This window comes from Dasypus novemcinctus, chromosome 9 (assembly GCF_030445035.2).
Source record: "Dasypus novemcinctus isolate mDasNov1 chromosome 9, mDasNov1.1.hap2, whole genome shotgun sequence".
NCBI classification, from domain to species: domain Eukaryota; kingdom Metazoa; phylum Chordata; class Mammalia; order Cingulata; family Dasypodidae; genus Dasypus; species Dasypus novemcinctus.
The window spans coordinates 65,069,509-65,097,405 of record NC_080681.1 but is presented as its reverse complement, the minus strand read 5'-3'; the positions used below and the strand labels follow the sequence as shown (position 1 = coordinate 65,097,405).

Sequence of the window (27,897 nt, the reverse complement as noted above, 5' to 3'; positions counted from 1 at the left end):
TATATTTTCGATCTCATGGTGCTTCTTGCCTATTATATTATCTACTCTGAAATAATCTCTTGGTGGCGGACTTGGGCCAATGGTTAGGGCTTCCGTCTACCACATGGGAGGTCCGCGGTAAACCCCGGACCTCCCTGACCCGTGTGGAGCTGGCCCATGCGCAGTGCTGATGCATGCAAGGAGTGCCTGCCACGCAGGGGAGCCCCATGCACAAGGAGTGTGCCCCGTAAGGAGAACCGCCCAGTACGAAAGAAAGTGCAGCCTGCCTAAGAATGGCACCGCACTCACAGAGAGCTGACACAACAAGATGACGCAACAAAAAGAGACACAGATTCCCATGCTGCTGACAACAACAGAACCGGACAAAGAAACTAGACGCAGCAAATAGACACAGGACAACCGGGGTTGGGAGGGAAAGGGAGAGAAATAATAAATAAAAATAAATCTTTTTTTAAAAAAGAAATAATCTCTTCTGAAATATACTTTATTTGAATTCTTAGGCTTCATTAAGAATATGGTTATTATTTTACCGACTATATAAAGTTTTGTTTTGCTTTTATTGTGTGAAAACTTTTCTACATGTATTATCTTCCCAATGGAACTGTTAGCTTTTCAAGGACAGGGATTGCATCTTGTACCTATCCCTTTCCCTCCTCCCCTATCCTCACCAAAACTGCCCAAACACCTAAAAAACACTGAACAAATAACACAGGTTCAATTAGTATTAATATTATGCTTAGGAAAAGATGGGTTTACTTTTGTTGCACTTAGAGAAAAGCCCAGATTTGGTGTTTAGCATTATTCCAGAGGGTGTAGTAATTTTAGAACAAATTCCAGGGTTAATTCACGAGGAAAGGATTCTGCTGCTTTTTGGCCAATGATAAGGTCAGTATATTATTGAATTTCCAATGGATTTGTTTAAGGTTTAAAAAAATATCCACTTACCCATTTTGGGGCTTGTTCTATTTATTTTTAAATTCCATATATATCATAAAGTTAAATTTTACTTTTATTTTCTCAAAGCAGTTCTTGGAACATCTCACAGCTTGCCACATCTGATGAATCCATCCATCTCCCCTGCATTTTTACATTTGAATAAAGCACATCAGGTATATAAATAGCATTGAGTAATGAAGCGTCAAGAATTTAGAGTGAATATTTTGTTTTTTCTTAACGCTTAAAGTTCTTAAGTTAAATGAGTATTTTGTTTTTTCAAAAAAAACCTTAGTAAAAAGTTCAGCCACATTAAAAAAAACAACAATGAGTACATTAGATCAAAAAGTAGTAGGGGTGTATGTGTGTGTGTATTCCTATTTATTGGCCATTAAGAGGGGATAGGTATATTTTATGGTGTATTTTGTCTAGAAATAAATCAGCAGTTCAAAACAAGGTTACTTATGTGATCTTGACTCAAAAAAGAATTTCTAGAAATAAAAAACAAAACAAAATGAATGAATAATAATTCTTAATTCTTAAAACTTCATGTTATTAAATAAAAATAATTCATTTATTTAGGTTAGTGAGGAATGTTTTTCTTACCTTTTTCAGATAAGTGTTTTAAAAATATGTTGGTATTTTTAAAGACCCATAATATTGAACATACAATTTGCTCATTAATTTCAGGAACTGTTTAAGGCTGTGTCTACATAGAATCCTAAGAACAAATCAAACCTAGTACATAATAGGTACTTAATGTAGGTTGAATGAAGGAGTGTCAGTTCCTAAAACCAGCTCATAAAGGGAAAGACTTATTATTTATTCATTATTTGAGTCTAACATGTGCTACAAGACATTACAGCCTTAAACAAATCACTCATAGTCCCTGTTCTTGCAGAATTTCAACCGATAGGAAAAACATACATTAAACAATTAATTGCAATAAGGTATAAATAGTGACATGAAAGGAGGAGTTAAGAGTATTGAGAATATTCCCATTGTTTTAGGATAAAAACAGAAATGTTTACTTTTACCCCTAAGGCACTGTACAATCTGGTTCCTCTTTCCTTTTAAGTTCACTGGCTATCACTGTCCCCAGCCGCAATGACTTTTTGGTCCTTGAACGACATTGTTCTTTCCTCCTTAAATATTTCTCCTTCTATTCCTTCTGCCTAGAATGCTTCCCAACCCAATATCAATATCCCCCCAGATTTCACCTAATTATTCCTATGCAGCTTTCAGATATCAGCTCAAGAGTTAATTCCTCAAAGAAATCTTCCTTGAACCTTCCAGTCTAAATCAAATCCCTCCTCTTATTTCTTCTCTTTGCTGCTTGTATTTTTCCTTCATACACATCTCATCATTTTTAATTATATATATTTTATAATTAATAAAGGTCTCCTTTCATAAGACTATAAAATCCATGAAGGCAGATCATATTGTTGTGTTTCTCACTACATAACTCAGTGCCAGATACAGAAAGTGCTCAATAAAAGTTATTGAATGATTAAACTACTAAATATGTGATTGTATATAATGACACCATCACTGAAGGCAGAAAGGGGAGAGGGAAGGGAAGGAAAGATGTTAGGCAAGAAAGAAGAAGTGTTTTGGAATTAGTCTCATGACTCTATGTTCACATCTTATGTAATAGAATTAATTAGCCTTGCCTGAAGTTAGAAAGAAGGATATTAAGAAGCTGTAGATCTTGCTCAGATCGCTGCAGAACTGAATTTTAAAATGAATTGGGTTATATAACAAGCAGTTTCTCAAAATTAAGCTAACTTAATGTTTTATCATTTTCACAGAGCTCAGTTATGGGTAATACTTCTAATTTATTCCTTCAGAGTCTTTCTCATGTACCACTGGCACAGCAACCATTAATGAAGTTTGAGAATCTTCATACTAATAATGTAAGTATTGTAGTAATTTTTCTTTGAAAATGAGTTTGTTCCTTTTCTATAATGAGATTGGCGAACATATTTGTTTATGAATGTGTAGACATTTTATTATGTTACATCTTCTGTGGGAAAAAGTAGTCATTATTTTTTTCTTTTGTAGAAACCCGGCTTACTTGGAGAACCCCCAGCTATGGTCCTTCAAACTGCACTAGGGATAGGGTCAGCACTTCCATTGAAAACGGAGTTGGGGCATCATGGAGAAGCACATAAAAGTAAATGGTGCTATTTACTGAACAGCCAGTGAACAGTCAGGCTTAAGATTTGAATATAGTCAATTTACCTATATTTTTCTTTTATTTGCAGCAAGGTCAAATTTGGGTTTTATTCGGGAAGTCATTTAAAATTTTGGAAAGCCTCTTAGCTTTTCTATTTTTAATATTAGAAAACTATTGATAAGTTATTGATGGACTTGCTTTCATGCCAAGATAAGGCTTTCCCTGCTGGGTATGCATTAATATTTTATGACGGTTCACAGCAGTACGAGGTGAAGACTTAGATCCATTTGAAACTGACATGCTGCCCACTGAGCTGACAGGATATTACGTATACATCTTTAATTTTGGCATAGCTAAGAAACCCTTAGCTTTCATAAAAGAAACATCTGGTGTTTGTAAATTTCAAGTCTGATTACTTATTTGTATCATTTAAAAATGTAATCTCCACATTACTAGAATAACATTATGTGTACATCCCTGAAAAGATGAAAAACTTTAAAAGTTATTTTAGAAAAATAGGAACAAAGTTTCTTATTTGAATGTGATTTTGAAAGGTACTTTCAAGTTAAAGCATACTTGAAATTTGTTTAGAAATGAGCTTGCTGAGGGGAAACAGACGGGCCATCAGTAACAAAAAAAATCGATTAAATATGGGTAGCTTATTTAGCTCCAATACATAAAACCAACTAGTCAAATGATCAAACAACTCAGGCAATTCTGATTGTTGGACAAACGTTAACCAGTATACAGACAATTATGGTATCATAGGGTCTGTCTTTTCAAATATTAGATGTTCCGTAAACTAGAAGTTTTTGCAAACTAGATTATTTGCATTGAATTAAGTCATAAGCTATTTGCTTTAATATGTGATGCTTTAAAAACACTGATAATGCAAACTATCCAAATATAATTGAGTAATGAGTAATTTGTATCACAGTGGCATTTAATAAAGATGCTCTTTATCATGAATGTAACCTTAAGATACCTATTATTAACCTGCAACTTTTTAGGAGTATATCTTTTGAGTGGCATGTAACATAGATGTGATTTTTACTTTTAGACCCAATATTTTTCAGGTTTCATATTCAATGAAAGTAGTATTTTGTATCTGTATCTTCTTATCTTTTAAATGAGAATAATACCACCTATATAAAGAGTGATTGTAGGGATTCAAGGAAACAGTGTATCGAAAGAACTTAGCAAAACATGTCATTCATAATAAGCATGAAAAAAAAGGTAGTTTCTATTTATTTATTTTTCTTATTTGTGGTTATTCTATTTTCTCTTTCAATAAATAACCCTTTAGGCATTTAGGTGTAGAAAAATATTTGGTCATGTATCTCAAGAGTTATAATTAATATCTTTTAGCAAAATCAAGTTTAAGTCTGCAAATAATATTTAGTTGTAAACTTCACTGAATTATTTTTGGAGGCCAAATTGTTGATTGCGTATTACTCTCCTTTCATCTGATTGTATAGGAAACTCATGTATACTTTTTTTTAATACTTAATCTGTAATTATATATTCTGACTGATTATTACTTTAATCCATCAAGATTTGTCCTCTGAAAATATAATTTTCCATATTTTATAAAGCAAAAATATATGAAAATATACTGCTAAAGGATAAAACTGAAATAACCATCCCTAAATGTTTAGTATTAAAAATAATTTTTAGACTCATTTACTAAATTTGTAAAATGTAAGTTTGACTTCAAATATTTAAATGAAAAGGCTGGTTTTGATAATTTTGACTTAGAGAGTTTTTTGTGAGTAGAATGATTCAAGGATTTTCCTATTAAAGGTTTCATTTCATCAGAATTTCTTCTTGTTCCCTGTAAAAACAGCATAAAACTATCTTCTGTTAATTTTGGTTCTTCTCTATTTGCAAATAGTGATGTTTTAAGCTAGTAGTATCTGCTGGTGTTTAATAACCAGTTCTTTAGTGTTTAAAAAAAAAGCCTTGAGTTGTACCATTTGTGAATTTCTGTGCGTAACTATTTCAGCAATGGTCAATTTCAAGTTACCAGTGTGAAGACAGTGAACTGGAGAATCGGGAAGAGATATGCACAATCAACTTTGATGAGCTGGTACCAGTCAGCTAAACCAAATTTATTGTTGGATTAATTAAACTTTAAGTGTCAGAGAACATTTTAAATTAAAGATTTGTTTAAGTATTCCCTTTAAGTAAGGAGCCAGGCAAATTGCAATGACTGGGCATAAAACAAACCAGGATATAATTAAAATGCCTGAAAGTACGTAAATTCTGCTCTCAACTTCTAAAATATATGATTAAAACTTGGATTTTTCAAATGTTATATTACTGAGATTACTTGGAAGCTGTTGAAAAGAAAAATATTATTACTATTATAGTTTTCTGTTTTTCCTAGAGGAAATACTTTATTCACAATCTCTGACTTCATTCTTTAAGCCTAAGAGTTCTCTAATAGGTACAAAATAGGTTTCTCTGTATTTTGTCCCCTAAATTAACAAAATCAAAGGACCTTTGTGAATAGGTCTTGTCTAATTAAAAGCTTTCTCCACTTATGGTTCATTACAGCATCAAATCTGATTCCAACTCAAGCATCTATAACAGCTGGAATGGGCATATTACCATTCTTTCCAAATCAGCACCTTGTTGGACAAGCTGGGCCAGTGCACAGCAATACTCAGGAGAAACAGTCAGCCACTGTGGGCCTGGCAGAAGGAACTTTCTCAGGGTCACAGGCTTATCTTCAGAACTTTTCAAATCTTACTGCTGGAGGCTTGCTGACAGGACACCAGAAGCAGCAGCAAAGTCAACCAAAAGGCACTGAAATAAGTTCAGGGGTAAGAAAACTGCATGTGTATCTTAAATGAAATTATTCTAATATTGGAGTATTCCATTTTCAGTGATGGATTTACAAGTGTTATAAGTCATGAAGTAACATACTGTAAACAATAGCCATTTTTAAATTTCAAAGAAGTTAATATAATTAAGTTATATAAATATAGATTATAAACTAGATAATTGCTATAATATGTCAATGAAATGATTGCTTTTCTAGTTTATGCTTCTCAAAATAGAAGAAAAGGTTGGATTCTTTTTTTAAAAGCACCTATTATAAACAACAACAAAAAAATAATCCATCTTTTGGTAAGCTGTCAACTGACTTTGGAGACAATGCTTAATTAATTGCCACTTTTTAAGTAAAATAATTTTAATTTGTGTACAATGACTTTGTTATATGTAAACTAATTTACATGTAGGTTCTTCTAATGAATATTTGCTTTTTTGAAAAGTTTAAGAAAATGTTCTGTTTTTAGAATATTGATATTTTAAAATTTGATTTTGATTAATAAACTATTTTAAGTTCAGAATTATATAGTTTGGAAAAGCATAGGTGTATCATTAATATTTATCCAAATATATACTGTTATTATAAGGACTTTTAAGTAAATAAATAATGCTGCTCTTTAAAATTCATTTTTTTTTCTCTATTTAAAATGATGTGCAACTGGACTAGATGTAGCACCAAGTGGCTGAGCACTTCCTTCCCATGTATGAGGTCAGGGTTTGATTGCTAGTATCTCCTGGAGACAAAACAAACAAACAAAACCCAACTCTCATTGAGCAGAGGATGTGGCTCAGTGGCTGAGCACCTGCTTCCCATGTTCAATCTCCTTTAAAAAATGCAGCTAATTAAGGCTTTTTTTTTTTTTTTTTTTTTTTTAGGTATCAGGGTGAGCAATGGAACCTGGGACCTTATATGTGGGAAGCCAGTGCTCAACCACTGAGCCACACTGGCTCCCTTGAGTTGTTTTTTTTTAATCTTTGTTTGCATGTTGTTTGTTTTTTAATATTTAAAAGGCACCAGAAACAAAACATGGGGCCTGCTATGTGGGAAGCAGGCGCTCATCCACTTGAGCCACATCTACTCCAAGGCATTTAAATATGCAAAGACAGAACAATTTTATTTTACCTGAAAAAGTCAGTTATTAAACTCTGGTCTGTTCAAAAGAATCTGCTCTCTTTTAATTTTGTAAGTGTAAGCCAATCAGTTGATCGGTTCATATACTACTGGTATTTATAAATATTATAATTAGTAGATAGAATAAAGTATTTTTAGTTTATATCTTACATATATTCCAGAATAGCCTTCCATTGTAAGTGGTATAAAATAGGCTATAAGCAGCATGTGAGGGAAAAAAATTCAAGTAGTTGATTGTTTTCAAATGCCAGAATATTAGCGTTGACCTTGTCAGAGCAGGAGATAGGCATAGGGAGTGCCCTGCACAGGCGCCTTAGCAAAGTCAAGGCAGGGCTTGGTGCCAATTGCTGACCGTCACAATCCCGGGTCAGTGCGCTCGCTCCTCCTCAGTTCCGGGGTGATGGGCCAGGGCTGATGGGCCAGAAGACCTACTCTTTCTTCTTCCCGAGCCTCGCGGACAAGCGACGCACCCGCAGCTGGCGGACCCAGGCTGGGCAGGGCAAGTCGGCCACGCCGCGCTCCTCGCCGCCAAGCCGCTAGCCTTTGGTCCAGATCCAGACCACAAAGGCAGCCGCCCTGCCTAGACGTGCAACCTGCAGAGTGCTGGTGGGTTTCCCTGAGAGTTGAAAGAAGCAATTCAGCGGAGAGTTCGGGCGACATTATTTCATAAAACTAACGGGATTTGTTTCAGAAGAAAGAAAACATCACCCCGTTTATCCACCTCCACACCCAGATGTGTGACATAAGAGATGTGAAGGCTGTCATCCTTGGACAGGATCCGTGTCACTGATCCAATCAAGTTCATGGACTCCGATTTAGTATTCAAAGACTGTTTCGCCTCCACCCAGTTTGGAAAACATTGATAAAGAGCTGTCTACAGACAGATGGTTGTGTTCATCCTGTCTTGGAGATTTATCTGGGTGGCCCAAGGAAGGTGTTCTCCTCAGTCCTGTCCTCACTGTTCGGGCGTATCAAGCCAATTCTCATAAGGATAAAAATTGTGAGCAATTTACTGATGCAGTTGTGTCCTGGTTAAATGAGAACTCGAATGGCCTTGCCAGAAGAAAGGCAGTGCCGTTGATAGGAAGTGGCACCACACGCTGCAGACAGCTCTTCCCTCCTGTTGTCTGTGTACAGAGGATTCTTTGGATGTAGGCATTTTTCTAAAACCAGTGAGCTGCTGCAGAAATCTGGCAAGACGACCATCAATTGCAAGGAGCTGTGAGCCTGAGCTAAGAGGGATGGTCGCCGTTGATGTTTTGGAGAAGCTGCTGTGAAGTTGAATTGAAAAAATAATTTCTCTAGTAATTGCATAAGGAGAAGCTGCTCTAATAACACAGCCATGAGCAGCTGCCAGGAATGGCAGCTCCATCCAGCCAAAAACAGCAAAGACTGGCCCTGTGATTGGTGAGCTTTCTTTGCAGCATGGCCTTGGCCTAGAATATGCTGCCAAAGAAACTTCTGCGAAGCCAAATACTGGGTCAAATACTCCTCTTTTCAGCCTTCCTCATCTCTCTTGCCTTTAGGGTAAGGAAGAGAAGATATGCACCTGTTTTAGTACAGCCACAGTTTGGTTCCTGCTGCTACTTATTTTTCTCTGGTAGATTAGGCTTTAGGTTTATAAGGCATTTGGTGTTCTCATTTAGAAAGGCACCCTGTGCCCAGGCCTGCCTTACACTGTCAACCAGGTGTATTGTCCCCATGACCAAGGAGAGCAGGATGACATTGTTCAAGGTTTCAGAAATCTAGGATCAATTTCTTGATAATTATAGAGATGAAAATTGCAAAAGGATAATGCTTGGTGAGTCTAGCAGATGGGCAGCCACTAAGAAAAATGAGATAAGTCTTGTTTATACTTATCCTTTGGGGGTTGCTTAGAATAAATGATGGAAATTGAACAGGAAATAGAAGAAAGGATTTTTTTCCCTAATATAGTGGTTGATGCTTTTTTCCTATGTTTATACAGAGTGAGAATTTTGAAGGCAGCACAGACTGTTAAATGCAGGGTTTTTTTTTTTTTTTTTTTATGGTTTGCAATCAGTTGGGGACATGTTTATCTGCAACACTGGAGAATTTTACTTTTTAAAAAGATATTTATGTTTTTATCCTTTGTTTAAGAGATGATCTTGATTATGTCTGCACCTCCATCCTTGATCTTGTTAGAGATGCTATTTTGCTGTTAACTGGATTAAAGAGTTAACCCTGCCATGAGTTTGGTAATAAAAGATTGTTGACATTTCAAAAAAAAAAAAAAAAAGTAAAGGTGAGCCTTTGTCAGATGAATTTTAAAAATTCATCTGTTTTATCAATTCCTTGGGTTATTGAAGGAAATTAAACATGTAGCTCTCAATATATACTATACTTTTGTATAGGTTCTTTAATTCATTGAAAGCACTAGGGTCTTTAGAAAACCTGGATTTAAGGGGAGACACATAAAATGGGCGAATGAGTGGAAGAGGGCAGTGGACATGGGGCAGAGATAGGAAAACAAGTCATGTGAAGAAGAATTAGGAGAACTGGATATATGGAACCTGGAAAAGAAATAGCCAGCTGGGTGCATAATTTTAAAAATATTCTAGGGGTAATAATATGATATTTTGTGTTTTTCCAGCAGGCAGAACTAGTCTAATAAGTCTAACAAAAAGATAAGGCAGACTTAGGCTCAATATAAGGAAGAATAAGTCAAGCTTTCAGATGCAGAAAGGAGATGCAGATTATTTTCAAAGATATAAACATCATGTCACCATAAACAATTAAGTAGCTCCCCAGTGAACATCTGGCAAGGATGTTGTAGAAGTGATCTCTCTTTCTGAGAATAGGTAGAGCATTCAACTAAGTGACCTCAAAGTATGTTTTCCAATGGCAAGATTTTAGACTATGCTAAAGAATTGGCTTTCCTTGGCTTTAGATTTTTAGACCTGCATTTTAAATATCACTGTGACCAGTGACTTTTGATTCTGCCTTTTTGTCAGAAACATCCCTAGGGTTAAATAATAATAGAGAGGGCTACATCCTACTCCCCCACCCCTGAGATTTTTATTTAAGAAGTTAGGGATGGGATCTCAGTACCTGTTTTTTCTTGTTTGTTTGTAACTTTGTGATTCCAATGCATAACCCGAGCGGAGAACCCCTGATACGGATATCACCTGATTACCTTAGTAATCTGGGTACTTGAGAAACAAAATCTGAGACCTTTTTGGTGGCTGCCTTTCCTCCACTCACTTCATCACTGAATTTTTTTATACTGCATCTCTTCCCATGCTGCAGCTCTCTTTTGGTGATCTCACACTCTCTCATGGTTTTAGCTCGTACTTATAATTTTATGGTGCCAGCCTAGATGTCTCTGGAGCCATCTTCTCCTCTGCATTATGAATTTCTTGAGGGTAGATTTCCGTGTCTTACACATTTTGGTAGAACCAGTGCTCTCTGCAATGCCCGGCACATTCAGTAAATTCATCTGAATGAGTGAATACATCTAAGTCTGATTTCATATTATAAGCAAATATGAACTACTTTGGGGCTTATGAAGGTGTACAAGACAGAATTCTATGGCCAAACACAATATTACTGATCAGATAAGAGACACATTAGCTTTGGTTCTCAAATGTAAAAATAAGCACTTGGAATTATACTATTCTTTCCATTCTGGGATAAAATAAAAATTAATTTAAAATAGCTTAGCTGCTAGCCTTAATTTTGATTATAGTAAACTGGATTGTGTCTACTTTAAGTGTTTACTTACCATCAGAAATGATAAAGTTTCTGTCAAAAGAAGAAAAAACAAAAACCCTGAAGAATCATGTCATGATTTCTTCTCATTTTTTTCTATTAAAGAAATACCATAATATAATCTTTACATTTAACTCATTATATAAAAATGTACTGGCGTCATAAATTTTTAAGAAATGTGATTTCTAGGGTTATATTCTCTAAATGTGCAATATGAGTTTTATTAAATTCACTTAGTTTGTTAGCATTATTTTTAGTAACAGAAAAAAAAAAGCTTTTGCTTTGGTCATCTAGTTGTGACCATACTGTATAAAATAAGAATTAATAAAAATGTTATAGTATTTCTGGATAAGAGGTATAGAGGTTGTTTTGTCTGTAAAGATGAATTCTCTCCTGTGAGGGTTAGATGGATGGCCTTTAATTCCCTTTCAATTCTAAGGTTCTTTGGTTCTAGAACAAAAACAGTTGAAAATGAAAAAAAAAAATTGAAAATAGCAAAACTTCCAGTTTTTGCTATGGCATTTAAGGAGCTTAGAACAGGAAAAAAAAGCTGAAAAACTACAAAACAGCTCTTCATAGATCCATCAGAGAATTGAGGTCACAGGGCAAATCAGTGTCCTGAAAAATGAGACATATAAAGAGACCCACAGCTTACCTAGAGAAGCAGCCCAGGAACAGAAAGTCGCCGCTGGAGCCAGTACTGAGAATTACAATGGAAAGAATCGCAAAGCTTCAGACCTTATTTGAGAAGTTTCTAGGAAAATCCAAAGGCAACAAGGGGAACAAATCCAAGGATACTAGAGGAAATTTTAGCCTCTGACACCTACATCTATGGCAAACAGCCTAACTCCTAGCCAGATAAATATAAATCCCATACTGAAGGCCTGAAAAGACTGCATATAGTATGTGGTTCCAACTAGATAACATTGTGAAAAAAGGCAAAACCATGGAATCGGTAAAAAAATCAATGGTTGCCACGGGTTCAAGGGGGTAGGTGTGAGGGAGGGTGAATGGGTGGAGCAAAGGGCATTTTTATGGCAGTGAAACTATTCTTCATGACACTGTATTGGTGGACCCAAACTCATAGAAATGTACACACACAGAGTGTGCCCTAATGTAATCTGTGAATGTTAGTTACTGAAATTGTTACTAATTTTGGCTCATCAGTTGTAATAAATGTTAATATGGGGGAACTATCTGGGGGTGAGTGGAAACTATGTTTTGTTAATTTTTCTGTAAACTTAGAACTACTCTAAAAAGAAAGTTTATTAAAAGACTAATAGGTAGAATATAGTAACATATCAACATCCAGAAATATTTCATAAATTTATATCCTCAAAGATTAGGGTCCATAAATTTTTATCACATGAGACTAGATTGTTGAAGAATAACTATTTTCCCTAACCCTGCATTTTTATTTCCTCATATCTCTTATTAAGAACTCCTCTTTTTTTGATAAATAGGCTGCCTCTAAGAATCAGACTTCACTCTTGGGAGAACCACCAAAAGAAATTCGACTCAGTAAAAATCCATACTTGAACTTGGCAAGTGTGTTGCCCAGTGTGTGCTTATCATGTAAGTAAGGGTTCAGGATTAATATTTTGAAGTGTCATTGAATAACTTCCATAGTGAGTTTTACTTTGCTTTTTTTTTTTTTTAACATTTTTTAAATTAAAGTTAATAGATCACAAAGAATGTTACATTAAAAAACATTAAAAAAACATAAAAACATAAGAGGTTCCCATATACCCCGCTCCCCACCCCATCATTTTTGTAAATTGTATTTTTTTGAAGATATATACATCACACACAAAAAATGTTACATTAAAAAATATAAGAGGTTCCTATATAGCCCCCATCCCCCTACCCCACTCCTTCCACACCAACAACCTCCTCCATCATTGTGGCACACTCCTCGCACTCGGTGAACACATTTTGGAGCACTGCTGCACCACATAGAAAATAGCAAATAATGCCTATGGATCTAATTAAGGTCTGAATTTTGACCCCAGTCTTTAAATAAAAAGAATAATTATAATGCATACTATTTTATTTGAAGAAAACATCTGTTATAGAACTTTTTAAAAGAATATAATAAATTTATTGATAAGGACAGTATTTGGCAATACTATAACCTGTGATACATACAGAATCTCTTATCTGAACCAGAAGTCAAAAACCACTAAGGAATCTAATATATCCAGAGTAGTTGCTAGATTTTGGTCTCAGAACACAAACAAAAATACCCCAAGAGTATATAAGTTACTAACAGTTGGCAAAAGTGGAATTATCATTTAGCTTTTTGGAGGACCCTCTCAGTCCTTAAATTAGGTATTAACTATTCAGATACAGTTTTAAGAGAAAATCACAAGATGATTCACTGTAACATTGGTTATGAATAGTGGAAACTGGAAAGTACTTTAATGATCATTAATGAGTGGTTAAATAAATGAAAGTTCATTATAAAAATACTATGCAACTTTTTAAAAATTGGGGATGTCTGTATGTAGTAATATGAAATGATCTCCACAGCATATTGTTAAGTAAAAAAAGTAAATGTGTATTTGCTATGATTCAATTTGTTTATTTTCATTTATGCCATGTATGGCATTAATAAGAATGGTTATTGTACATTTTGTATGGCTTGTTTTACACATTAGACATATTTTTTAAAATATTCCCCTCAAAGTTATTTACACATAGGACAAGCTTCCATTTTCAGTTGTTTCAAATGAATGAAGCAATATCATATACTATATTATATATATTCTATTCTTTTATTTTCTTAGGGAAAGTAAATATAGATTTAATATATTGGCAAATTAAAATTTGTCTTCTATTTGAGAATATGCTAAATTGAGTGTTTACGCTATAATTTATAATAAAATAACCTAAGTAAAATGAACATACTGATTTTGCTTTTAGCTCCTGCAAGTAAAACCACTCTGCAGAAGACTGGAATTGCAAGCAACATTCTGGATGCCATCTCTCAGGGAAATGATTCACACCACACATTGGAAAAGTGCATTGCTTATTCTCAGCCTTTTGGTGATTATGCACAAGTAAGTACTTCTCAGGTTCTGATAGTATTTAGAAAAAAATGTTCAAGTATATATTGAGTTTACTGAATATGAAGTTGTGATTTCTAATATCATCATAGGAAAGTGAAATTGCATGATTGGCACAATATTTCTTGCTCACCATTGGAAGTTTTGGGACATATTATTTATTCAGCATCATTTTGCACTAGTGATTTACCTCTTGTTGTTTTTACCGCAAACTGTAGCCCACAGAGCATAACTGGCCCACCACCTATTTTTTTTAAAGAAAGTTTTGTTGGAACACAACCACATCCATTCATTTACTTATTGTATATGGTGCTTTCACACTACAACAGCAAAGTTAATAGTTGCAACAGAGACTCTATGGTCTACAAGATTAAAATATTTATATCCTGCCCTTTACAGAAAAAGGTTGCTGACCTCTGGTTTATACCAGTATAGATCTGACTAAGAAATCAAGGAATATGCCACTGTTTTTCATCCGTGCTTAAATATGTATATGCTCACTTTTAAACCTAATCCCTCAATTTTGAAAATTAGATTCAAAAGATGTACTGTGTCTTCACTTATATCTCAGTTTTGCTTTGACTCTTCAGCTTATTCTTAGAGACTTATGCTGAGAGAGTAGTCTTATATAATTAATAGTTCTGATTCTTTATTTCTCAGACCAGTCAGCTTCTTCTCATCTCTGACCTGTCTGTTGGAGCAGTGCCTCCACTTTGATTTTCTTGGAGCAATTCTGTGTCTGCCTCACCTGTTTCTATACTTAGAAAAGAAAACTAAGGCAAATTCACTTACAGTAATTCATGCCTGAATATGCTTTTATGACAGAGTACTAGAAACACAGTTCAAATAGATGCTGTAAAGTGGTGCAGCTGGATATTAACAAAATATATGCTCAAGTCTCATATGCCTGTGGACAGGATGGACAAATATGGGTTAGAATATCTTGTAATTGGGTTGTGGCATATTTACATTTGAAGAAAGATCGTCATGAATTGATACAGTCTGGATTGCTTCTCTTACATCATTGGATAAGCCTCCATCTTTGATCCTTTATTATTTAACATTTTAAATAGTAACTAGGATAAGTACATTGATTATATGCTGATTATATTCATAGCTGATAAAAGCAAAGGGAACTGTCAGAAATGTATAAAAGCATTTATGAATTATTTATGAATTACTCATAAAAGCATTTATGAAACAACCTAAATTTCTAACAATTCATATGACTGAGTAAATAAATTGTCATATTTGTACCAGGAAACACAATCCAGACATTTAAAATCATATAAAAATAGGTAAACACCTGGTAAATTGTTCATAATCTTGTTAATTAAAAAAAAAAAATTTAATATAGTCCTGCATAACCAAAATATTTTTTTGCTTCACAAGAGACAAAACTTACTTTTCTAAACAGAAGGAAGCATAATATATATTTAAAAATTTTGCTAAATGTGTTGAGCTTTAAAAACTAATATGTAATTACCTTTTCAGTTCTTGTATTTTACCTTTGAAATTTCTCTCATTTCTCCCAGGCAGCAATTTTTGCGTATAGATTGCTTTGTGCTTTGGTCTTTTGCATATTTATATCATTTACACATGCAGAAATTCTGTGAGGAGATGCTTCTTGCATTACCATTTTTCCATGTTTCCTCCTACCTCTACATTTGCTTACTCAGAGATACTCTGGAGGAGTGAATCCTTCCTGGATTCATTGTCCTTGTGTACAGTCCCTGTTTCTTTTTCATGCTTGTACATAAAGTGAGGCTTTCTTCTGTCTCTTTCCCTCATGTTCCTTCATCTCTATAAAGTAAATTTAATTAAATGTTATTAATTGAATAAAGTCTAGAAAAAAGGTGGTCATGTTTTAGAAATTCCTCCTCCTGTACCTCACTGCTAGAATGGAGAAAGTTGTAAAGGAAAGGAACCACCAGTATAATTTTTTAAAAATTGCTTTATGCTTTGTAATATAAGTATTTTATGTTTTATCAACTCTATGAGATTTAAATTACAGTCTTCATAATACTAGCAAAAAAGGTGAAAGGAATAAATAATTTTTCAAAGTTCATACTATTAGTGATTTTTCTGATTTCAAAATCACATTATTCAGTCTCTCCAGAGTACCAATGCCCATTGGAATTGGTTTTTTTTTTCCTTCAGATTTTCAAAGTTTACCATTTTCTTTCTTACCCATATAGTTCATGCAAAATCTTAAGCTAAATTTTAAAATCACATATAATCTGTGTGTTTGCCCACATGCATATATGTACTAGCATTGACAAGTTCAGTAACCTCCTGGCAAGACTTCATGTCTGTCTTCTCCATTGACATATATTTTTTTATCAAACTACCAGATTAATCTTTCCAAATTCCAAGTTTATTCAGGCATGGAAATAATGTTCAATAGAAACTGTTTGGATATACTGCTCGTAAGAATTAGGAGATATGGATGTGTCAAAGAGTAGATGGAAATACCCTCCATTTCTAATAAAACTGTCACATTTTTAAAAATCCTAAATGGTACTTCCTGTACTGGTGTGAAGTTTTATCTCTCTTGCTGAGAACAGTTATTAAAACTGGACTAGCTATGAAAGAAAAACAGTTATTTGAAGGAACTGGAGAGTAACCAAAGCAGACAAACTGGAGAAGAGTCAGCCCTTGACAGAGGGAAACTGCACTGGATGAGCTTTGTGTTTTTGTGCCTTTTTGCCAGACAGCACTCCCTACTCTGTGCAGAAGCTGTAGCTCTACTGGCTTAAGGAGTCAGATGACAGAGTTAGTATCTGTTGAGAGGCTGAAAGTAGGAGGGGAATCCTGGGAAAGAGGGAGTTGAATAGGGAGGATCCTTAAAATCTAGGTGTCAACTTAGCCCAAAACCTTGGCTGATTCCTAAAACTGTATAAGAGAGAATCCAAGGGAACTGGTGGAAAGCAGCAGCTGGAAGGCTGAAAGAATTGAGAAGACATTCAACTGCTCCCCACTGTAGAGTTTGGAATTTGAGTTCAGCAAAGGTGACTTCTTAAAACAAAATTCAACACTCTTCCGAGGAAGATTATAGAATCCATAGTCTCTACACTACATTGTCTACAATGTCTAGTAAACAATAAAAATCACTAGATAGTTGAAAAAACAAGAAAAGGTGACCCACAATTAAGAAGAAAAGCAGTTAATAAAAACCAACCTCAAGATGACCCAGATGTTGGACTTAGCAGACAAGTTTTTTAAGGCACCTATTTTAAATATGTTCAAGAACTTAAAGTAGGGTCATAATGAACAGATAGGGAATCTCAACTGAGAAATGTAAACCAAAAAGGAGCAACAGACATTCTAGGACTGAAAAGTATAGTATTTGAAATAATAGAAATACTTTTAAAATACAGAAGATTGGAGAAGGCAGGAAAAATTGCTCAGTACACATGAAGACAAGTTAAAAGAAGTGTGTAATCAGAAGAACAAAGAGAAAAAAATGATTGGAAATCAATGAACAGATCTACAGGGACCTGAGAAAAAAGAAAGTAGACTAAAACATATGTAATTGGAGTCCCAAGAGTAAAGAAGAAAAACAGTTGGGTGTAAAATATTTGGAAAATATTGGTCAAAAATTTCCCCAATTTGGTTTTAAAAACATAACAGATCCAAGAGGTCCAATGAACCTCCTATGAAGCAGCATAAATAGACTAATGTACCTGGCACATCATAGTCAATATGCTGAAAGCCTAAGTTTTAAAGAGATTATCTTGAAAGTAACCAGATAAAAACAACACATGTTATCTTAATGCAAGGTTTTTCAATCTTGGCTCCATTGACATTTTGGATTGGATTGTACTGTTGTTGAGGACTATTTTCTACATTGTAGGACATTTAGCAGCATCACTGTCCTTTACCAATGAGTTAGCGCCCCCCCCCCCCGATTGAAAATCACTATGTTAAGAGAAACAGTATCTCATCAGAAACAGTGGAAAGCAGAACACAATTGGATATCATCTTGCTACGAAGAAAAACCCTTGTTAATTCAGATTTCTATATCCTGTGAAAATATCCTTCAAAGCTCAAGGCAAAATAAGGATATTTTCAGTTACATGAAAGAAAAATTTATTGCTGGCAGACCTATACTATAAGAAATGCTAAGGGAAGTTCTTCAGCCTGAAGGGAAGTGAAACCAGATGGAAACTCAGACTACAGGATGAAATCCAGAGCAGCATACTGGTAAATACGTAGATAAATTTTAAAAGACAATATATTTTCTCTTAATTTCTTTAAAAGAAATTATATTGTTGCAAAATTGTAAAATTCTATTATAGGGTTTATGATGTAGGTATATGTGAAACATTTGACAACAATAATACAAAGGACAGTATGGGATACATAGAATTACATAGTTGTAAGGCTGTTGACTTTTACATTAAGTAAAACAATAGTAACTCTAAGTAGACTATGATAAGTTATAGAATATATATTGTAATCACTTGAGCAACCATTAAAAATATCATACAAAGAAATACAGCTAAAATGTCAATAGTTAAAATAAAATAGAATTCTAAAATCTACTTGATTTGGCCAAAAGATGTCAGGAAAGGAACAAAACAAATAGGATGAATAGAAAACATGTAGCTAAGTGGTAAGTCTAAATTGAACCATAATAATAATTACATTAAATGAAAATGGATTACATGTTCCAGGTAAAATAAAGAGATTGTCAGAACAATGCAAGAATGTACACTTTCACCACTTCTATTCAAATTTTACTGGCAGTTTTAGCCAGTTCAATAAAATAAATAATAATATATATGTCATATAAAATGTTTCTCTTTACACATGACATAATTGTTTACATGAAAATATATGAAAAACCCTTAAGAATCTAAAAGGCAACTACAAAAAAGTTATAAGATCAGAGAGTAAAAGGGAAATACATGGAAATAATTGTTATGTCTTTATACAAGCATCAAAAGTGAAATTTTAAAAAATTTCCACTTACAAAGCATCAAACATAAAATCATAGTAATAAATTTAACTGAATATGTGTAAAAACTCTACAACAAAAACTACAAAACACTGCTGAGAGAAATTAAAGAAGACCCCTGTGAATGAAGAGATATACCGTGTTCATGGATTAGAAGACTCAATATTGGTAAGATATCAATTCTCCCCAAATTGATCTATAGAGTCACTGCAGTCTCAAATATCTCTCTCAGCAGGATTTTTCTTGAATAAAAATTGACAGGGGGAAGCGGACTTGACCCAGTGGTTAGGGCGACCATCTACCACATGGGAGGTCCAAGGTTCAAACCCTGGGCTTCCTTGACCCGTGCTCGGCCATGGGCCCTCCTTGGCCCATGTGCAGTGCTGATGCATGCAAAGAGTGCTGTGCCACGCGGGGGGTGTCCCTGCATAGGGGAGCCCCACGCGCAAGGAGTGCGCCCCGTAAGGAGAGCTGTCCAGCGCGAAAGAAAGTGCAGCCTGCCCAGGAATGGCACTGCACACACAGAGAGCTGACACAGCAAGATGATGCAACAAAAAGAAACACAGATTCCCGTGCCGCTGACAACAACAGAAGCAGACAAAGAAGAACATGCAGCAAATAGACACAGAGAACAGACAACTGGGGTGGCGGGGAAGGGGAGAGAAATTAATAAATAAATCTTAAAAAAAAAAAATTGACAGGGAAGTGGATGTGGCTCAACTGATAGAGCATCCGCCTACCATATGGAGGATCCAGGGTTCAATACCCAGGGCCTCCTGACCTGTGTGGTAAGCTGGCCCACATGTAGTGCTGTCGTGTGCCAGTAGTGCCGTGCCATGCAGGGGCGCCCCCACATACGGGGGCCCCATGTGCAAGGAGTGCGCCCTGCAAAGAGAACTGCCCACTGTGGGGAAAAAAAAAGTGCAGCCCACCCAGGAGTGGTGCCGCACACACAGAGAGCTGATGCAGCAAGATAATGCAATAAGAAAGAGACACAGTTTCCTGATGCCACCTGACAATACAAGGTACACAGAAGAACACACAGCAAATGGACACAGAGAGCAGACAACAGGGTGAGGGAAGGGGAGAGAAATAAAAACTAAATCTAAAAAAAAAAAAAAAATTAAGCTGATTTTTAAAATTCATACTGAATTGCAAAGGAACTATAATATCTAAAGCATTTGTAAAAGAATGAATTTGGAGGACTGACACTACATGACTTCAAAATTTACTATAAAATTCTAGTAATGAAAACAGTGTTGTGTTGGCATAATGATAGGCAAATAAATCAGTAGACTACAAAAGAGTCCAGAATTGGACCCCTACTTAACTGATAAGTTGATTTTTCACAAAGACCCCAAGCTGCTTTATAGGGAAAGAACAGAAACTTTGCTAAACAACTGGTTATCCATATTAGAAATAATGAACCCTGGCCAATGCCTCATACCCATCTCTAAAATTGGTTTGATATGGGTCATAGGCCTAAATCTAAGCTATAAGTGACTTCGATGGAAATGGCAAAGTAACAACCCCTAAAAATTCTCCTCCATAAAAGCATTAAGAAAACAAACAAAAACGGTCAGGATCAACTTTATCAGAACTCTGGAGGTTATCCAAAGAACTTGTAGCAATCTTGAGAGCATTTATTAAAGAAAAACAGCTGATTCTCTGTAAGAAGAGTGGTACTTATGTTTTAACTTACCTTGTTTCCATTCTTCTCTCTCCAATTTTGTAGTAGCCTTGGAAATCAATAACCTGTAATCACAGTGAAAACCAGTAACTTGGCGGCATCCAGAGGGGTCAGAACAGGGTGGAGCTTCTTCAAAGCCTCATTCCCAGAGAATGATCATTATTTGACCTGTGTCCTGGTTCCCTGGAAGATTCCACTTGCAAGGCTGTCTTTATTTGACCTGACTCAGAACTCACGCAGTGTAGATGCCTTTTCCCCAGAGGAGATAGTTAAAAAAGATTTAGAGGCAGTTATTTAATTTTGTGGCCGCCTGAGGTGGTAGATAGCAGTAGGAACAAATAATAGGATAACCAAAAATCAAGGCTAAGGAAGCATTGTTAACTGCCTAACTGAGTGTTGAAGGCATGCCCCAAAATATACAGTCCGTCAACAAAGTCTGGGAGATTTGTTGGTTCTAGGTGTTTAAGGCAATCTGTGTGCAATCATTAGCTGACTGCTAAACTAACCAAGAAGAGACTTCAGTGGCCACAACAACAAAGAAGGCAGATTTTACAGAATTAGCTCAGAAAAGTCACTAAACAAACACAAAAACAAATAGCAACAATAATTCCTGAAGAGAGACAATCTTATTTCCTGAGTTGCCATATTATTTTAAATATTGAGGGTTCAGTGAAAAATTGAGACATGCAAAGAAATAAATAAGTTTGGCCAAGGGGAGCAGACATGGCTCAAGCAGTTGAGTGCATGCCTTCCACATGGGACATCCCGGATTCGGTTACCAGTGCCTCCTAAAGAAGACAAACAGTGAGCAGATAATGAGCAGACACTGAGCAAAAACAAGCAGACAATAGACAAGCAAAAAAACAAGCAGGCAACAGGGGCAAATGAGCAAAGACAATGAGCAAACAGATGAGGGAACCATCAAGGGTTGGGGAGGAGGGGAGTATGGCTAAACATTGGATTTATAGACAAAGATTTTTGTTTTCAGTATTTATAAATAATGTATTACTGACTATATATTGTCTATGGCTGCTTTCACACAAGAGCAGAGTTGAGTAGTTGCAGCAGACACCTGGTGGCCCACCAATCTAAAATACCTCCTGTCATGGCAGTGGACTTGGCCCAGTGGTTAGGGCGTCCGTCTACCACATGGGAGGTCTGCGGTTCAAACCCCGGGCCTCCTTGACCCATGTGCAGCTGGCCCATGCGCAGTGCTGATGTGTGCAAGGAGTGCCCTGCTGTTCAGGGGTGTCCCCTGCGTAGGGGAGCCCCACGTGCAAGGAGTGTGCCCCATAAGGAGAGCCACCCAGCACGAAAGAAAGTGCAGCCTGCCCAGGAATGGCACTGTACACACGGAGAGCTGACACAACAAGATGACAAAACATAAAGAAACACAGATTTCCATGCTGCTGACAACAACAGAAGCAGACAAAAAAGATGCAGCAAATAGACACAGAGAACAGACAACCAGGGTGGGGGGGAAGGGGAGAGAAATAAATAAATAAATAAATAAAATAAAAATAAATAAAATAAAATACCTACTATCTCTCCCTTTGGAGAAACATTGCTGACCCTTGTGTCTTTATTTTTTTAATATTGATTTTTTTTTTTGTATTAGAGAAATTGTAAGTTTATAGAGAACTCATGCAGAAAATACAGAGTTCCTATATACCCTTCCTTTTAATATTAATACTAATTTGCATTAGTGTGGTATCTTTTTTACACTCAATGAAAGAATATTATTATAATTGTGCTGTTTGTGTTGTACACTTTGGTTTTTTTTTAAATTTTATTCTAGAACATATGTACAATGTAACATTTCCCCTTTTAGCTGCATTCAACTATAGGCATACCTTGCACATATATCAGGTTAGATTCCAGACCATTGCAATAAGGAAAAGAAGCAATAAAGTGAGTCCTACAAAATTTTTGGTTTCCTAGTATGCATAAAATTTATCTTTATACCATACTGTAATCCATCAAGTGTCCAGTAGCATTATGTGCAAAAAAACCCCAATATATGTACCTTAATTAAAATGTGACACAGAGTCACAAAGTGGGCATACACTGTTGGAAAATGGCACCAATAGAATTGCTCAATGCAGGGTTGTCACAAACCTTCAATTTGTAAAAAATGGAATATCTGCAAAATGCAATAAAGTGAAGTGCTATAAAATGAGGTATGCTGATACATAATTCAGTGCTTTAATTACATTCAAATGTTGTGCTGCCATCACCACCATCCATTACCAAAACTTTTCCATCACCCCAAAATTAATTTCTTTGCCAATTGAGCCTTAACTCCCCATTCCCTACCCACACCCCAGTGCCTGGTAACCTGCATTCTAGATCCTGACTCTATGAGTTTACTTATTCTCATTATTTCACATTAATGAGATATCAATGAGATAATACATTTGCCCTTTTGTGTCTGGCTTATTTCACTCAACATGATGTCTCATCCATGTTTTCATGTGTATCAGAACTTCATTCCTTTTTACAGCTGAATAATATTCAACTGGATGCATATTACTATATTCTGTTGTATATATATACACCACCTTCATCCATTCATCTATTACTTCCATCTTTGGTAAATGAGAATAATGCCACTATGAACATCAATGTGAAATAGCTCTTCAAGTCTCTGCTTTCAGTTCTTCTGGTTATATACCTAGAAATGGGATTATCAAGTCATATGGTAAATCTATATTTAATTTTCTAAGGAACCACCAGTCTGTCTCCACACTGGCTATACCATTGTATATTACTACCAGCAATGAATGAGTGTTCCTATTCCTCCACATTCTCGCCAATACTTATTTTTCATCTTTCTAATAGTAACCATTCTAGTGGGTATGAAATGGTGTCTCATTGTGGTTTTTGACTTGCATTTCCCCAGTGGCTAATGATGTTGAGCATCTTTTCATGTGCTTTTTGGCTATTTGTATATTTTCTTTGGAGAAATTTCAATTCATGTCATTTTTATATTGGGTTGTGTGTCTTTTTGTTGTTGAGTTGTAGGATTTTTTTATAGTTCTGGATATTATACCTTTGTCATGTATATGGTTTCCAAATATTTTCTCCCTTTCTGTAAGTTATCTTTTTACTTTCATGATGAAGTCCTTTGTACAAAAGTTTTAAATTTTGATTAAAAATGTATCTCTTTTTTCCTTTTGTTGCCTATTTGTCCTTGTGCCAGTACCATGCCCTTTTGATTACTCTGGCTTTGTAATAACTTTTTAAATTGGGAAATGTGAATCCTCCAGCTTTGTTGTTCTTTTTCATCTGGCTATTTAGGGCTCCTTATAGTTCCTTATAAATTTGATACTTGGCTTCTCCATTTCTGCAAGAAGGTTGCTGGAATTTTTTGAGAGTGTGTTAAATATGTAAATTGCTTTGGGTAGAATTGGCATCTTAACAACATTCTTCCAACCCATGAGCATGGAATTTCCTACCATTTTTTAAGTCTTCTTAGATTGCTTTCAGCAATGTTTTATAGATTTCCATGTATAAGTCCTTTGCATCATTGGTTAAATTTACTCCTAGATATTTTACTCATTTAATTGGTATTGTAAAGGGATTTGATTTCTTATTTCCTTTTTTTATTGTTCATTCTTTGGGTATAGAAACACCACTGATTTTTCCATGTTGATCATGTCTATCTTTGACCTATTCAAATGTGCTCTTATGTGCCTCTAATATATTTTTAATCCCATCCATCATGTCTTTCATTCCCATAAACTCTGTTACTTTTCTTTGCAGGCTTTGAAATTGTTCTTTATGTTTACCCAGTGTCTTCTTATTATCCTTTATCTCTTTAGTCATATTTTCCTTCAATTCTTTGAATTGCTTTGTGTGATTATCGTTGATCAGCTGTCTAAAATCCTGTATCTTGTTAGATATTTGGTTAGTTCTTTTGGCTGGGCCATCTCTTTCTCTTTCCTAGTATGGTTTGTAATTTTTTGATGATGTCTAGGCATGTAAATATGTTGCTGAGTTTCCTCTGATGTTCAATTTCTCACCCTTGCCTAGTTTCCCGCCCCCCCCCCCCCCCAACAGCTCTTCTTTGATTTTTGGTTCAACTTATTCTAAGTCTTTAAAATTGCCTAGCTTAAGTTACCAAAATTGGGCCAGGGACTGACTAATGGGGTACACATTTTCTCACAGGGCTGAGACTAAAGAGCGACCTAGAAACAGTTTTCCTCCTTGCAATTTCCTGCCCAACCAGCAGATGGTGCTTGTTGATGAGACTTTCCTTGGAGGTGTTTCTTTCAACCTCCACTTTCCCATGTTTCCATCTGGCCAGAGTCAAGATTCAAAGCTGAAGAGAAACTACTCTCCACCTTCCAACTCACCCTCCTTGTTCCCTTGTAACAGCTGATAGGGAGGAAGACATCCGTTCCCTTCTCACTCAACTGCAGTGAGCCAGGGGTTTTATCCAGGCTTAATGTCTTGAGGGCGAAGGGGTGGAAGCCCTTTCCAGCTGTCATGGGGGTTTGGGAACTCACGTTTGTTTTGGGTTTTTCATCTCTCTTTCACTTGCCCTCCTAGGAGTTGTGCTGTACTATTCTGGTCTGCTGACCTGCAAAGCACATCCTTCAAATAGCTTTTAGCCCTTTCTCCATTGATTTTGAGAGAGAGTTGAGCCCTCCCTGCCTACTCTGATGCCATCTTCCTGGGACATCCCTGTAGCAGTTTGGCATTATTTATGAATTAAAAAAAAATAGATATTGGATTATATTTGTTAACTGATCTGTTCCTATGGGCATATTAGATTGTATTGGATCCAGAAGTTTCACTTTTACTTGATTAAATAATGATTAAGGCTTTGATTGGGCCATGTCGGTGGGACATGGCAGAGAGCTTAGTAGGAATTTTGGTTGCTAGAACCCCAGGAAGTAAACACACAGGAGAAGAACATAGAAGAATAGAGATGGCTCCATAGACACAGCAGAGGCCCTGAGAAGAGAGAGCGCCTGATAGTCAACAGCTGACCTCTTGGAGAGAACAAAGCAGCTGAGCTGGGAAGAGAAACAAGCCCCAGGAGAGAGATGAGACTTATCCCAGCCTACATCTGATATTGGAGAAGCTGGGACCACAGAGCCTTAAAAGGAAGAGGAAGGCTAAACTCTTGCAGACGTCAGTAGCCATCTTGCTCCAACATGTGGCAACAGACTTTGGTGAGGGAAGTAACTTATGCTTTATGGCCTGGCAACTGTAAGCCTCTATCCCAAATAAATACCCTTTATAAAATCCAGCTGATTTATGGTATTTTGCATCAGTACCCCTTTGGCTGACTAGTACACTCCCTCAAATCAAATTCTAGACAGACCGTGCTTTCTTCCAGAGTATGCTGGCTTGCCTCAATTCTTGGGATTCCTTGGCTTGCATTTCTGCTGCTGTCACATGGCGAACTGTCTCCTTGGTCTCCTCTTATTGCTTTCTTTGATTTTAGCCTCTTCTGACTTCTGCTGATTGTATCTGAGTTATCTCTGCCTTATGAGGACTCCAGTCTTGTGGATTAAAGTCAATCTTGATTCAATTTGGCCTCATCCAAATAAGATCTTGAAAGATCCTATTCACAAATGAGTCCACAGTTTAGCTAATATCTTCAAAGGTCTTAGTTACAAAGGGGCTCACACCTACAGGAATATGGATGAAGACTTAAACATGTCTTTTGTGGAGTTCATGGTTCAATCCTAAACACAGTGTTATTCATAATTGCCAAAAAGTGGAAACAACCCAAATGCCCATCATTTGATGAATGGATAAACAAAATGTGTAGCCATACAGTGGATTGTTATTTAGTCATATCAAGAAATGAAATAATACACACTACAACATGGTTGAACCTTTAGAACATTATACTAAATGAAAGATGCCAGGCACAAAAGGCCACATATTGTATGATTTCATTTATGAGATGGCAAGAATAGGCAAAATCCTTAGAGACAGAAAGTTGATTAGTGACCACTAGGGACTGAGAGGAGAGGAATTGAAGAGTGACTGCTAATGGGTATGGAGTTTCTTTTGAAACTCAAATTACATGGAGGTGTTCATTGCACAATTTTGTGAATATACTAAAAGCCACTGCATTGTACACTTTAGAAGAGTAATATGGAATGAATTATACCTCAAAAAATACTAAATATACAGCTTTTAGAAGGAAACCAAGGAAAATATCTCAACAGAAATTTTTTAGATAGGACAAAGAAAGCAACAACCAAAGAATTATACTTCAAAATTAAAACTGCTTATCATCAAAAGAAAACATAAGAAAATAAGTAAGCAAGACACAGACTAGGAGAAAAATTTCCCAAAACATATATGTAACAGTATGTGTATGCAGAAGATGTAAAGGAGTCCTACAACTCACTAACTTTAAAACTTTGAAGTATTTCACAAAAGGAAGTAGATGAATGACCAATAAATACCTGAAAAAGTATTCAACATCATTAATTTTCAGTGAAATGCAAATTAAAGCCACAATTAAGATCTGTATCCACTAGGATGGCTCAAGTTAGCGACATCAGATAAGAAGCAATAGGAACTCTCATAAGTTCTTGGTGGGAGTGTAAATAGTATCACGACTTTGAGAAAAAATGTGACAGTTTCTTATATAAACATCTATCTACTTATCACCCAGCAATTCCATTGCTGTGTATGTACCCAAGAAAAATGAATGTCTGTGTCCACAAAAGGACTTGTGAAAGAATGTTTGTGGCAGCTTTATTCATGTAGCCAAAAACTGGAAACAAATTAAACGTATCTCAACAGGAGAATGGATTTAAAAATTACGGTATATTCATACAATGGAATACTACTCAGTAATATATAAGAATGAACTACAAACAAATTTGCTAAGTGACAAAAACCAGGCAGAAAGCATCCATCTTTGTATAGTTTGCATTTATAAAAACTTTTACAAGAAGTATATGCTTAGGTGTTTTTAAAAATCAGGAAAAGAATTGCCTCTGGGAGGTTGGGATTGACTGGGACGGGATTAAGGAAACTTTCTGGTTTGATGGAAATATTCTGTATCTTGAAAGAGATTAAAACTCATTGAATTGCACATTTAAAATTTGTGTATTTTCCTTCTAATTCTGAAAAAAATATTGAATTCTACTTAAAAATAGCAAACCTTAACTCTACTAGAGGGCAGCTTTTCATCCATTATTTAGAGATCCTAAAATTATCTAATAATAAGTAAACAAGTTAAATTAGTTCCAAATCTAGTTCTAATCCAATTGAAAATGGGCTACTCTTTCCATTTCTCTAGTTAATGATAATAATTACCTGTAATTGCCATTGAACTGCTGTTACTAATTTTCTCAAAAACTTCATTTCTTAAATATTTGAAAT

The 27,897-nt window shown here is 35.6% G+C and overlaps 1 protein-coding gene and 1 pseudogene across 1 annotated transcript in view; both read left to right on the top strand.

Annotated features, from left to right (window-relative positions):
• RAVER2 (ribonucleoprotein, PTB binding 2) overlaps nt 1-27,897 on the top strand; it is a 110,425-nt gene that overhangs the window by 71,727 nt on the left and 10,801 nt on the right. Inside the window, exons 7-12 of the mRNA XM_023586140.3 lie at nt 1,024-1,109; nt 2,784-2,849; nt 2,998-3,109; nt 5,672-5,940; nt 12,275-12,386; nt 13,737-13,873. Of these exons, the coding sequence (XP_023441908.2) occupies nt 1,024-1,109; nt 2,784-2,849; nt 2,998-3,109; nt 5,672-5,940; nt 12,275-12,386; nt 13,737-13,873 (782 nt within the window). The remainder of the gene's footprint in view (nt 1-1,023; nt 1,110-2,783; nt 2,850-2,997; nt 3,110-5,671; nt 5,941-12,274; nt 12,387-13,736; nt 13,874-27,897) is intronic.
• On the top strand, nt 7,497-8,307 carry LOC139439615 (uracil-DNA glycosylase pseudogene; annotated as a pseudogene).